We start from the raw sequence: 13,687 nt of genomic DNA, 5'->3' as shown, positions 1-13,687 counted from the left end.
GCTTGTTTTATATTAGTAAGAAAACGTTTATGAAAACATTTAACTGAATAAGTTAAAAAATTACGTCAGCGTCTATTCAGTGCTTTCATACCTTTTTTGGGGGGCAAAGAAAAAGCAAGAAGGTATTGGAACCGGAGAAAGAACGTTTTGCGGTGCTGCAAATGCTTGCATTTGATGCAGTACTTGGATTGTTTTGCCACGAGTTTCCGGCATGCAATGCGCGACAGTCACGTGGCCATGATGTTCTGGAAACTGATTGGCTGCCGTTGTGAGTTCAGAGGTTAGCTTATTTGGTAATGTTGTTATGTACCCAGCTGCTGAGATGTGTGTTATCTGTTCATTATTGTAACAGCTGTTGCTCTTTGAGACTTCTGTTACATAAAAATAGTGCACGAATGTGCTATCGCTTGATTATTTGATTCGTTTTGCACTTTTACACATTTGTTTTGATCGGCGATAACTTCGACATGCTAATGCTAGCTGTGTAGCTACGTAGCTTGGTGAGAAGTCTCCTAAATGTCATGTTGTATCGAAACCTGACCTTGTAGTAGCAGTGAGCTGGAAGGCGACTAGAATGGCTTCTGCCAGAGCTATGACATCAACCAGGCTTCTGTGTTTATTCAATGCGACAGCAGCAGGATCCATTAAAACATTAGCCAGGACAGAGTGCAGAGTGTGTCTCACGAGAAATATGAGCAGTTCACCTCCAAGGCTGCAGGGCTGCATGTCAGCATGGATCATTGATCAGTATGGCAGTAATGGTGTTCTGAAGTACACAGAAGAGACCACCGTTCCCACGATTAGTTCTGCCACTGAGGTGATGATTAAGGTCCATGCAGTTAGTCTCAACCCCCTTGATGTAGCTATGAGGGGTAAGTGCTGCTAACTCAAATTAATAATTAACAAAGAAACGAATAACTTACATCAATAAGCCAAGAAAATTCTCAATTTCAGGTGGCTATGGGGCTAAACTGCTGAAGTTAAGAAGAGATCCATTATCTGTGATGGACAATGACACTGAGTTTCCTCTCATTCTTGGTCGTGATTTGTCTGGTGTAGTAGTGGACTGTGGATCTGGGGTTACCCATTTTGCCCTGGGAGATGAGGTAGGTTCTGCATTGCACAATCGTCTTTTAAAAGATGTACTGGAAATTAGTGACAATAATATTATAGCTGCATTCATTGCATTGATGTTAAAGTTAGTGTTTAGTGCTCTTTATTGACATCCTCTTAAGGAATATTAGAAACACATCTAAACACATTCTATTACAACATCAGCAGCAGCTACAAGCTTTCTCAGATTGTTAGTGAAAATTTACCATATTCTCATATTGTACTCTAGTGCCTCTTCTATTCATTTGGAATGCATTAAGTTGTACATGTGCACTTAAAAAGTGACTTCGTAATATCAGATACTTTATTAGTTGCTATTTTGTTGCTTCATTCTACCTTCACTACCTTCATTCTTTGTGGCATAAATTCAAAAAGGTGATGGAAACATTTCTTGAAGATTTTGGTCCATATTGACTTGGACAGTTGTTGCAGATTTGTCAACTGCACATTCATGATGTGAATCTCCCGTTCCACCACGTCCCAAAAGTTCACTATTGGATTGTAGGGCATTTAAGAACACTTGTCCTTTTCAAGAAACCAGTTTGATGTGAGCTTTCTGACATGGTGTTATCCTGCTGGGAGGGATCAGCATGGTCAGCAACAATACTCAGACAGGCTGTGACATTTAAATGATGCTCGGTTGGTACTAAGGGGTCCAAGTGTGCCAAGAAAATATCCCCCACACCATTATACCACCACCACCAGCCTGAACATTTGATACAAGGCATGATGCATACATGCATTTATCTTCTTTTCACCAAATTCTGACCCTACAATCTGAATGCCACAGTAGAAAGCTAGGCTTGTCTGACCAGGCAACCTTTTTCTAATCTAATGGCAACTGGTGTGGTCTTCCACTGCTGCTGTAGCTGACTTGCATCAAGGTTCATTATATTGCACATTCAGAGATGCTCCTCTGGATTCCTTGGTTGTAACAAGTGATGATTTGAGTTACTTTTGCCTTCCTATCAGTTTTAACCAGTCTGGCCATTATTTGACATCAATAGGGACGTTTTGACCAGAGAACTGATGCTCACTGAAAAATGTCTCTTTTTCAGTCAATTCTTTGTATACCCAAGAGATGGTTGAGTGGGGAAAATCCCAATAGATAATTTGTGTCTGAAATGCTTAGACCAGTTCATCTGGCATCAACAACCAGGTCATATCCAAAGTCCATTAAATTATCCTTTCCTCCTCGTTCTGATGGGGAACTTCATCAGGTTGTCTTGACCATGTCTACATGCATAAATGCACTGATATGCTGCTCCCATGGACCATATGTCTGCCTGATTAGCTATATGCTTTAACAAGCAATTGATCTGGTGTACCATGCAAAGTAGCCAATAAGTGTCTATTAGTGATCAACTGACAACCTGAAAAATAACTAGACAGGATGATCTTTTTAATATTTTGTCAGATTCAAATGCCATTTGAAATTGAGTAGATGACTGTAAAAGAAAGTGCACAAAGCAAGCAAAATGCTTTGTTTGTTCTTGTACATTTATAATATATTATTTGCATAATAATATAGTCACGATATTCATAGACATATGGACTGAGGGTCAAAGTCATAAAGACTGGGCACCCTTGATTTTATGTGAAGTGATAAATACCATATTAAAAATGCGAAGGCAAATTTGCTGATGTTACACAATTTTTCTAAAGTTAAATATGGTTATATTGCTTAGCCCACTTACATGCACCTCCATAGTTAAGTCATTCAGAGACATTTTCTTGTTGAAAAGATCAAGTGCTTTCTGCTTGGTCTCCCAGTCAGTGTGACTCATAATAATTTGAGACCCTGCTGTCTCCCACATATCTACATTACTGTCTTCCTGCAGAGAGAAATGCAATTATGCAAATCTGGCTTAAAGTGAATGTAATTAAATCACTGAACAATACAGCAGTAAAATTTTCCACATGCACTATTCTAGTAATTGTATTTCACCAGTATAAAAATATCTTTGGAAACGTCTAATGATGAGAAAGGACAGGAGCAGTTGTGTGAGACCCTAATAGCTGATTAACCAGATTCAGAGAGTGAGAGTAGGTGGTTAATTTAAGTTGTGTTCTGCATGTTAAATGTCATATTTGTCTTCAGGTGTGGGCTGCTGTTCCCCCTTGGAAACAAGGCAGCCTGGCTGAATATGTGACTCTAACAGAGTACGAGGTGAGCAGAGTCTGTGCAGCAGTTGGATGGCGGTGCATTTTCAGAATTAACTGTGAATAATTTAACTAGTGTCTACACAAAGACTGAGATTAAAGTAATTTTATTGTCAGTTTGTTTTTAAACTAATGGAAAAAGTTCATTGAGAACCCTTATTTAAACTGTAAAATACATTAAACAAAAGTTCGGAAGAAGCGAACCCTGTTTAGTAATCCTTCACTGTAAAATGTAATTAGGATTAAGTTTGTTTGTTAGCTGTAGCTGCGGTGGCACCAATTAAAGGGACATACAAATTGCCCTGTGTTTTCTTGCTGCATTGAACTTCATTTATTCTCCGACTCTGGCTGTCTGCCCTCACAGTAGCTGTGCTGATTAGACACAGCCTCAAAGTTTATAAATGTAAAATATTGTTTACAAGTGAATGCAATTCTAACATTGTTAACACTCTCTGTGTGGCTGATTTTTGCAGGTTTCCCATAAGCCAAAAGTACTGAGCCACATAGAGGCGGCATCCATTCCTTATGTAGCCAACACTTCTCTGTCTGCACTTGTCAATGGAGGTGGTCTTTGCAGAGACAGTTCTTCAAATAAAAGGCAAGAATCAGCCTGATCCAAAATAATTTTATGTTGAGCTCATTTCACCCTGTTGCCATGTATACTTATTAAAAAAAAAACATTAAAAAAGTGTTAAGCCCCTGAATGCTATAAAAGATTTAATAATGTCTTTCGTTTGTGACTTGGAGAATTGAATATGCTCTTTCCTTGTTGAGAAATCAGTCCAGTCATGTCGACTCAGAATGTAACGAAACCCGTTTCAACACTTTCATTTCATTTTAATTGGCAACAAGAGTTTTAAAATAACGCATTTAACCTGCAAACGTCAAAACATTTAACCTAACCCGAATTTTAATAGAACTTCCTCTTTTCGGCTAACGTAATAGCTTCCAATCCTGCAAATCCCTTTGTACCCCCTGAGGCTTCCACTTCTTTTCGTAGCTTTGCATAAATGAGTCACACAGTAATTGAATGACCCTCTTGTTGCTGGGGTTTCTCCTCCTAGAGTTTTAATCACTGGAGGATCAGGAGGTGTTGGAACATTTGCTATTCAGGTAAGACAGAGTGTCTTCGTTTGGCTATGCCTGTATCTATATTTATGCCTTTTAAACCCTGACAAAGTAAGATCTCTTGCTGTGTGCATACTCCCTGTTTTTTATCCTTTATGTTTCACCAGCTGTTGAAGGCTTGGGGCGCCCACGTAACGGTCACCTGCTCTCAGAACGCTGTGGGTCTTGTTAGAGGGCTGGGAGCTGATGAAGTGCTGGACTACACAGCAGGAGATGTGGTTGAACAACTAGAAATGATGGAGAAGTAAGAGCTGCAGTGTATACATTGAAACTTGTGTGGTTAGATTGTACTGTGTTTAAAGAAACGCTGGAGCAAAATGTTGCTCACTGGTCCCAATGCTGGTGTCTACTGAAGTATCATTAGAGTCTGTGCCAATCCAGTGAACGTGTTAATTAAAAAGGACTCATCTAGATTTGCTAAATTTGGTGTGTTTCGCCCTTTAAACACCCAAATGTGGTAAACATATTCCTATCAGCTTGGCACACCTGTTCGCTGACTCACTTTCTAGTTTCCATGGAAACCACGGTTTAAGGTCTGAGTGGATGATGGTTCATTTATTTTCCTGCCCCTAAAACAAAATTGGTAGTGCTTGGTTTGGTGTCTTAGAATTCCAGCAAGGGGCTAAACCAGCACAGTGCATAGTGTACTGACATAGGATAATTTGTTTTGAAAAAGTAAATTTTGTTTTGTTTTTTTACCACATTTCCAGCAAGATGTTTACAAGATTGTCTGCCTCTTTTTTCCACCTCAAGGTTTGACGTTGTTTTTGACGGCGTGGGTGGGGACACAGAGGAGTGGGCGATGGGCCTGCTAAAGCCCTGGTCTGGTGCAAAATACGTCACACTGGTAACACCTTTACTTCTCAACACCGACTCTATGGGCCTATTGGATGGTACATTGAATGCTGGTTTCTCTCTGCAGAGCAAGGCCATTCAGGTAAACACCAGTAAAACTGACTTTTGATTCAAACAAAAGTGGATGTACACACAAAAAAAGCTTCCACTGAGGTTGTTTATTTTTGTAACACGGACTGAGGTTTGTTTTTCTCACTAAGGCATTATTCTGGGTGTGGCCTGCCAGTGCTTCCAAATTGAAATGTCATACTTGATCCTCAGTGGCATGGAAAGAAGACATGGATATTTCTTTTCCATTCAGTTGATTATATGGATTGGAGCTGAGGTGACACAGGGAGGGGGGGAAAGTCAAGTGATGACTTGACTGAGCGTCACAGTAAATTTTTGCACTGCCTGTATTTTTTCTTCTGTTTGTATGTGCTGTGTGCAGGTGAAGATGGAATAGCATTAACACTTTGAGTCCCTGCATGCGTGTTAGGTTTGTGGTGTTGCGTTTCCCTAATAGCTGGTGTTCATGTCATGAAGATCATGACCGAACAGACGAGGACAGGGTGGACAGGGTGCTCTAGGGACTGAGTGAACTTGTCCTGGGCAGGGTAGGCACTGGTGACAGCACAGCTGGCAGCGTTAGAATGGATGAGACAGTGTGTGTGTGCGTGCGTGCATGTGTTTGCTGCTGAACCAGCAGTATTTGGTGTTTGTTCAGATTGTGGCCAACCATTTCCCCCCCCTCCCGGCAAATACCACTGTTTGTGTGTTTCTTGCCAAGCCTCCGAGGCCTTTTGTCCATGGGAGCAGCCAGCTGGTCACTTTGGCGAGGCTCCGCTGCATCAGTCACACCCTCGGTGCCCAACGCTGGACAGCCTGCCATTTTTATCTGTGCAACTGAGCCCTCTAGTGTCAAACTAGAGCTGCACTGAACAATCATGAACTGTCTGGTTTTTAACAAGCAAATCAGGGTGGTTTTACCAGAGCAGTTTTACATAATAACACAATATTATCAAGTATAAAGCAAGGTTATGTTTGGTTTTGTTGTTTTAAATGAATTATTACACCACTAATTTTATTTAGACATTTGGAGCACCTTTTACAGACCTTTTTTCATAGCTGGCAGTCCTGGTCTTTTTCACATATAGCAGGAAAAATCTTAGTGAAACAAACCATTAGTGGTTTCTCTGTTTAATTTAGATGCCCTAATAAACTAGTATGCCATCAACCAAAGTATTTGTGCTCAGAATCCTGCATCACTCAAAGAAACGTAGCTCAGATTCATGCGATATGTGATGGTCAGAGGTCCAGTTTGTGTCCGTGTGTGTAAAACTAAATACTAGCTTTCAAGTTATGTATTATTTTTTAAGAACAACAATTTAATAAATGATAATTGTATTACTAGATGTGAACAATAACACTGCTAATATAATCCAATATTCCTGTTTCTGCTCATCTCATCATCAGTTATTCATGACAGTGCGTCTGAAAATTCACAAAACCAAATCATTAATCTAAACATAAATGTTTAAATTAGGTGCTTTAACATTTTTAGTAACCTTCAGTAGTTTATTGAAAACTTATCAGGAAATTAGTGCTAATTAGTCCTTTCATACAAAATGCGGTTTCTTCCTCCTAAATCCTTATGGTGCTAATTACTGTAAGTTAGGGTAACTACCATGTGTGTTTTAGTCAGCTTAGTTGTCTTTTTTGGTGTTCTGATCCAGGTCTTAATTTTTTAAAGTACATTTTTTTACATTTTCCTTCTCTTTTTTCCTAACCGATAACTCTGTGTGGTTACTCATGTGTATGAGATGCAGACAAGCCTGACTTCTAATTACTGCCTCCCGTTTGCTTTCTTCTTAGAATTTATTATCAAGCGGAGTCTTCTATAGGTGGGGATTTTATGCACCAGATGGACCTGCCCTGGATGAAGTCAGCAAGCTGGTAGATGCAGGGAAGGTACTATATGGCTTTATTATTCATATCATGCACACCTGCCTTTTAGGACCATTTGTACTGACAGAATTAGGGTGATGTCTAATTTGCAAATCCGTCACAGGCAGAGAGTTGAATTTATGCAGAGATGGAGATCATGCAACTCACTGAATACGGAACATACCATGGATTCCCTATGAGTTTGTATCCGAGGCTCCCATGTGGCTTTGTGAGGGAGTCAGAATCACATTCCTGCTATTCTGGTTGGCTGGTTGGTTGGTGTTGTGCACGGTTGGCTGCTGGGCGATTGAGTCAGGCGCCATCAGACGGTGAATGGATTTTTAAACAGTGCTGAGCAGCCATTCGCAAAAGCGTGTGGGACCTCTGTCCTTTTGTGCTGGGGCTTACAGCAAGCAGCAAACTCAGGCCAGTGGCGGGAATCTATGACCTCCGGTGCCCCACCACCCCTCCTCACAAAACATACACGCACGATCTCTCTGCTCTCTCTGTCCTATTTGCAGTCAGAAGTGTGGATGGTTTCCAGTGACGCGACTGCCCTCCCCATTCATTGTTAAAGACAAAAGATGGTGACCACAATAACAAGCCTGGCTGCTTGTGTTCTGGGACTAGCACAGGATTGTCCAGCCTCATCACATTCTAAACCCCTCCCTCACGTTTTCACTCTTGCAACTATGAAAGCAGCGATGTTGTAGCATTAGGAGTTTGTGGTTATTTGCTAGACTAAACTTTTTTGATAATGGGTTTGATTATGGGATCACTGTAATTTGCAGTGCTTTGTGACTTGCAAAAAAGCCTCTTCACTAAGATGTGAAAGTGGAAATGGTTCCAGTGCTGTTAAGTTTGGACAGTTACTCATTTTGTCTGGTTTGCTGCTCTTAATGCATGGTGCTTACCTCACGAGTCGGATTTGCACAAGCTGCCACATTCATGACAGACTGTCAATACTTATTCTGATGGGGGTTTTTTTTTAAGCGCCATTAAAACAAAAGCCAAAACTAATTTTCATAATCAATTGAACTCCTGCCTAAATGTGTAAATCTGATCTTTTAATTATTTCCCATTTCTGCTGCTCTGTCACAGATCCTGCCTGTTGTGGAGGCCCAGTTCTCATTTACTCAGGTGCCTCAGGCTTTTCAGAAGCTCGAGAAGGGCCATGCCAGAGGGAAGACGGTAGTCAGGGTGGCTGAAGAGGACGATAGACAGACTGAAGAGCTGGTGCAGGACAGCAGCACGGAGACTGTAGAGTCAGTGCAAGAAACAGCCAAGCAAAGCTAAGTAGAGGAAAGCAGGTGCCTAGAGAGTTTCTGTTATGATCCTTCTCACCTCCCCTTCACCATCAGCAGAGTGAGAGGTAGTCTGTTTTGTAGCAGACTGCAGTCGTGACCTGCGCTTGTAATTAGAAGATACCAGAAGTTGTATCTCTTGTTAACGAGCCTTCTGCGATGTACTCAAAGTTTTCAAAGTTCTCAAGTCGTGCTGTGTTCATCATGTTGAAATTACTAATGTTACCAGCTAAATGCTCCTCATGTCAACCATGCAGCTGGTTATGGTTACCAGACTTTTGGTAATTAGCTGGCTGGTACAACATTGTATAAAAAAGCTTTTCTGTTACAAATGTGGAAGAAACTATTTGTTTTTTCTTTTTTTGGTTTAGCTACCCATCACTACCTTGTATGTGAAATTATGTGGACATCCTGTAAAGCTACATAATCTGAAAGGAATATATCAGTGTAACTTTCGGGGAACAACAAACATCTGAAATGTTTTGTTTTTTGCATGTCCATTCCACTCAACTGTGCACTGTTTGAGAAGTTCATTGACAAAAATAGTTTTATTATATTGAAAAGAAAAAAGTTCTATGTTGAATAGTTTTGATTAAACAAAAATAAAATACATGATATTTGTTTCCTTGTGTTGCATGCAGCTGGAAAAAAGCAATATGTACTAAATAACAGCACATTTCATTAAAAAAAATCCAAAAAAAAGTTTTAACACTGTTTTAAGTTAATAAAAATAAGGCAAAAACAGATTTGTTCAATGGAGATACAGCTCAAAAAGTTTGGGGTCACCTAGAAAATGTCTTGTTTTTGAATGTACAACAATATTAATTTGTTTTGTTCTGGTAAAACATTTACTTGATCAGATACCTTGTAAATAACAATGGAACGTGGAATCATAAATCAAACAAAGGATTTTTTATGGAATATCTGCATATGTGTAGGCTAATGTACAGTCAGGCTAAAAGGCCAGTTTTTGTCTCAAGATGGCCAAAAATCACCGTACACTAAACAAGTCAAACTTTCCTTTTCTTTCAGCAGAAAGGAATCCTTAATTGCATCTTAAAACATTTGCAATCATTTAAATATTTTTTTCTTTCAAAAGCAGGACTTTTCAAATTGACCCCAAACTGACAAACGATGTAAGAATAACATGTTAAATATTTCAATTCCTGAATGAACTGTTTGTACGTTTGTTACGTAGCAATACATTCTACCAAAATCCTTAATTTCTCTCCAAGTTGACCTCTTCATCTGCCTTCTCATGGTTCCCCTGCAGCAAAATGTTGAGAACCTCCAGCGGCGTACCTCGTTTGTGAGCACAGTGTGTCACTGCATTAGTGTGTCAGGGATCCAGTTCAGCAGACTTTGTTTTCATATAATCTCCACATCCCACCTTTGTTGTAGTTTACTTGCATCAGGTGTGTTCAGAATCACTTGGTTTTTGTCATAAAGATGACCACCTGAAAGAAACAGATGTTTTTATTAAGTGGATTTTGTATACATGTTTTAGCATCATTCTGGTGCCTGGAAAGAGATTGTGTTGCATAATATTGTTTATTTAAGATGGATTAAAAGTAGAATTAAAAATGTTTTGCATATATTTAATTTCACATACAATAATGATAACTCCTACAATAGTGTTCAGTACGCCTATTGCAGGGAAAAATTCAGTCCACAAGGGGTCACTAATTGACAATGATGCAAACAAAGTGACTAGACATAAATCCCCAGTTTTATACTGGGAATATCTAACCACAGGTTTCAAGATCCTTTTTATTGCCTTATGCACAGAAGTTGCATCTTTACTATCTCTTAAATGTGTATGGGAACATAGAATACTCAGTTTAAGAGCTTTAAGTGCTCAAATTAAGTAGGAAGGCACAATGTAAGTTCATTTGCCATTTAATAATAATTGTAGCATTTGCTCCGTAGTCCATATACAGGCAGCTTGTTGGATTTGACAACTTTCATAAGACTAGCCATGAAACCTGAATATTTAATGCATAGAAATCAAACTGAAACTTAAGTATTATGTAACTCTGACATTTGAATTCTCTGTGGGAAGCTTGTCACAGATGGTGCTTGTAGTACAAACAAGTCTTTATATACAAATCATCTATCGGAACAATTTTACTGTTGGTGTTGTAACACTGGTGAGGCTTACCTTTGACTTCCAGGACTAGATCAGGGTTGAGAACATAGCGAATGAAGCCCTCAGGAGTGATGCTCCAGAGGTGGATTTGGTCATCTGGGTCTGGAGTGAGACCCACACGGCTTCCTGCAATTGTCACACTACCACTGGGACTTAGGCAGCACTCCTCCAAGAGCTGGAAACAGAGAGAGGAGTCAGTTAGAGATATTCAAATTACCAGCTGCTAACAGGTAGAATGGTGAAAGATTCATAGATCATATAATATATGATCAGATATAGTGCAGAAAACACCTCTGTTTGACCTGTGGTCACTTTTCTTTAACTCTTTAACATTGTTTTGATTCTCATCTGAGATTTGACCTTAGGATCTAAGATCTTGATCTTGGTCTAAGGGCTGCTATTCATCAAGCTTTCCCTGACCTTTCTTTATCGTTTCGTTGCGTAATGAAGGTACTGTTACCTTGCAGTGTAGGCGTCCATTCTGGTAGAACCAAATCTGCTCCAAACCATCCGCTTCTTCTGTTTCTTGTATCCGTAGCAGTTTGACATCATCTAAATCCCCGGTCACTGACATCATTAGCCCCGTCAGTCTGTTCCTTAAACGGAAGTGCACTTGCTTCTGCTCGGAAAACACATACAAATAGTTGGCGCTTCTTCTCAAAACAGGATTCACAGCAAGGGAATTTCAAATCAACTCGACCATGCTCTTAACTATCACAACTAACAGTCAATCAATCAATGCACATGTGTGGTATCTAAAAGTGCAGCTATGAGCATTACCACCATTGTGGTGCAGTAATCTAATACTTTGCATAGCTTCATTGTATACCTGTAAAAGAGGGCGGAGCGATCCAATTTTCTGCCAGTTGCTGTGTTTCCGCCAGTCGAGCACCTCTCCAGGCTTTAGCAAAATCTGAGCACCCCGATAGTTGATTCCCTCGTATAGCACCCACCTGATTTTTTAAGACGAGACAAAAACATAATCAAGTCTCAGATATTCAACAGCAGAAATGAAAACAACACTTCCTTATCAGCTTTTATCGCTGTCTGGGGACTGACAGTCAGTCACCATGAGTGAAAATTTGGCTTGAAAATGCCAGTCCTTGTTTTAATATATTTCAATATCCTCCTTCCTCGTGTGATAGGATATTACAGGATGCTCAAGAGAGCACAGAGACAGGCAGACATAAACAAACATGATTTTTCTATACCTGTTTTCTTTTTCTTTTCTTTTAATAGCACAAACTAGAAACCAAGCCTTCGATGCTGGTAGGTCATTGTTTTATCTTAAGAAATAGCTGAATTCTGAATCCTGGCTTCCATTCAATGCCTAGCAAAAGATAATAACCCTGCTGAGTTTTATAACAGTCCAATTTTGCTTTGAGGTTAGATGTTGCTTTTCACTCGTTGCTTTATGGCTCATCTCTTCTGCAGCAAGAATGTGCCAGTCCAGAGGCAGCTCTGCCTTACTGCGAGCCCTTTATTTCCTCAGTGTTGGCTCACACCTACAGTCTAAATCTTGCACATCAGCAGCAGGTTTCCACCATCGATCCATCTGTCAGTACTGCCATTCTGCAATATTAGATGTGCTGACCCTGCACTGCATTCAATATTTCTGAATCTGCAAAATGCCATGTTATAGTCTATATGGTACGCCCAAACGAATTCTTTAACTACAGAGGAATCTTTAAAAAATCATCTTAGTTATACCAACAGACATCAAATAAGTACAGGTTGCACAAATAACTATGGAAATGGCACCAGAAAGTTCTGGAAATGTTTTGACATGTTGACTAAAGAGATAATAGCAACTGAATTTGAAATGAAACCAAAAGGGATTAAGAGGTGGCACTGCTGAGTAACAACAGGCCACTGTTGTGTGAGTGAAAAGTAAAGAATTTTATTTAGTGTCACGTGTCGCTTAGCGTTAAAGAAACATTTGGGAGTAGAGCAGAATGAACCTGTTAAACACAAACCACAGGGTATCCTTAGTAACGGCTGGATAACCAAACAGGTCTGAAAAGCACTCACACGCCTCCTTCCACCAGCACAGACTGGACTCTGCCACATCCTCCGGCCAGCTGGAGGTTGACTGATCCGTCCTTTAGGACCACCCTCTTCCCACGCAGACCACATCGCTCAAAAAGAGTGATGGATGGAAGTGAGAATTCCTGCCAAGAGTGAGAGAAAGGACAAGTGCATTAACAAGCGCTGAAAGCTCCAGGTCATACAGGTTGACATTAAGGTTATTTTGAAGTTACCCTGGAAACAGGCCACACTCACACCTTTGTGCTCCCTGGCATTTTCACTCCCTGTTTACTGTAAAAGACAGACTGCCTTCTAAATGGACACTAATGTCATGGGTCAACGCATTTAATACTGGATGGTGATGATGTAGATGATAAGGAAAGAAATAAGCAGAAATGTGTGAATTTTTACCTTCTGATACAAAATCACCATTATTGACAGTTATTTTTATTTTTATTTTAACACTTAACAGTTTTGGGATGATTCATCCATTGTTTTTTGACAAGATGTCAAAAAAGTATTAGTTTTATAAATTTGGAAAAAATCAAAGAATTGAACAGCATTTGGGATAAAAAAAACAAACAAACCATATGCCACATGACAGACATGTGTACTTCCCACATCTGCTCAGGTCCGAGTCATTTATCATTAAAGGGTGAAGCCAAAACTCCAAAAGGATGTCCAAGTGGTGTCCAACTTTAGTGCAACTGTGCAGATTACAGGCACTATTCATGCACCCTTCAGACAGACTCTCAACTAGCTTGAAAAACTACAATAGCAATGGATATTTGTCTGTGATGCCTTCAGCTGTCAATTACAAATTAGTTTTTGTAGCTTTGCAAGACCTAAATACTGATGAGAGCTAATTTAATGCTTAATCTCCTCCTTAAAGAGTGTTTCAGTTCAAAAATATATTTAATTCTAGAAAACTTAATGTCTACTCCCAGGGTTTAATGACCAAAAATAACATGTTTCAGTTTTAGGCTGGCAATCTGTAAAAGGGGAGTGAGTGTTAATTTGT

The 13,687-nt window shown here is 39.7% G+C and overlaps 2 protein-coding genes across 4 annotated transcripts in view; one reads left to right on the top strand and one right to left on the bottom strand.

The window, feature by feature from the left end:
* The first annotated feature begins 247 nt into the window (after nucleotides 1-247).
* On the top strand, nucleotides 248-9,101 carry LOC146652367 (NAD(P)H oxidoreductase RTN4IP1, mitochondrial-like). Of its 2 annotated transcripts, XM_085381198.1 has the most exons (9): nucleotides 249-872; nucleotides 955-1,106; nucleotides 3,215-3,283; nucleotides 3,750-3,874; nucleotides 4,341-4,389; nucleotides 4,512-4,648; nucleotides 5,158-5,341; nucleotides 7,114-7,209; nucleotides 8,287-9,101. In XM_085381198.1, exons 1-9 carry the CDS (start codon nucleotides 575-577, stop codon nucleotides 8,479-8,481), a joined length of 1,305 nt encoding a protein of 434 aa, XP_085237324.1. In that variant the 5' UTR covers nucleotides 249-574; the 3' UTR covers nucleotides 8,482-9,101. The 2 variants fall into 2 exon arrangements, with proteins under 2 accessions (XP_085237325.1, XP_085237324.1); XM_085381199.1 differs by lacking the exon at nucleotides 7,114-7,209 and having other exon boundaries at nucleotides 248-872.
* Nucleotide 9,102: 1 nt separating this feature from the next.
* LOC146652366 (uncharacterized) overlaps nucleotides 9,103-13,687 on the bottom strand; it is a 28,794-nt gene continuing 24,209 nt past the window's right edge. For both annotated transcript variants that reach the window (XM_085381197.1, XM_085381196.1), the window contains exons 18-22: nucleotides 12,670-12,809; nucleotides 11,468-11,591; nucleotides 11,099-11,257; nucleotides 10,651-10,813; nucleotides 9,103-9,946 (exon numbers count right to left, since the gene is read on the bottom strand). In XM_085381197.1, the coding sequence (XP_085237323.1) occupies nucleotides 9,858-9,946; nucleotides 10,651-10,813; nucleotides 11,099-11,257; nucleotides 11,468-11,591; nucleotides 12,670-12,809 (675 nt within the window). In that variant the 3' untranslated portion in view covers nucleotides 9,103-9,857. The remainder of the gene's footprint in view (nucleotides 9,947-10,650; nucleotides 10,814-11,098; nucleotides 11,258-11,467; nucleotides 11,592-12,669; nucleotides 12,810-13,687) is intronic.

The sequence above is a fragment of the Rhamphochromis longiceps genome, linkage group LG15, assembly GCF_057381845.1.
Source record: "Rhamphochromis longiceps isolate RC_006_pf linkage group LG15, R_longiceps_female_GT1.1, whole genome shotgun sequence".
NCBI lineage: Eukaryota > Metazoa > Chordata > Actinopteri > Cichliformes > Cichlidae > Rhamphochromis > Rhamphochromis longiceps.
Note: the sequence above shows the minus strand (reverse complement) of the source record. Positions and strands in the feature narration are given on the sequence as shown.

What these genes read in the sequence shown, in the direction of transcription:
- LOC146652367 (XM_085381198.1), top strand. Translation starts at nt 575, where the DNA reads ATGGCTTCTGCCAGAGCTATGACATCAACCAGGCTTCTGTGTTTATTC. An exon ending in CCTTGATGTAGCTATGAGGG is followed by an intron (nt 873 to 954) that starts GTAAGTGCTGCT and finishes TCTCAATTTCAG; the next exon opens with GTGGCTATGGGGCTAAACTG. An exon ending in CAACTAGAAATGATGGAGAA is followed by an intron (nt 4,649 to 5,157) that starts GTAAGAGCTGCA and finishes TTCCACCTCAAG; the next exon opens with GTTTGACGTTGTTTTTGACG.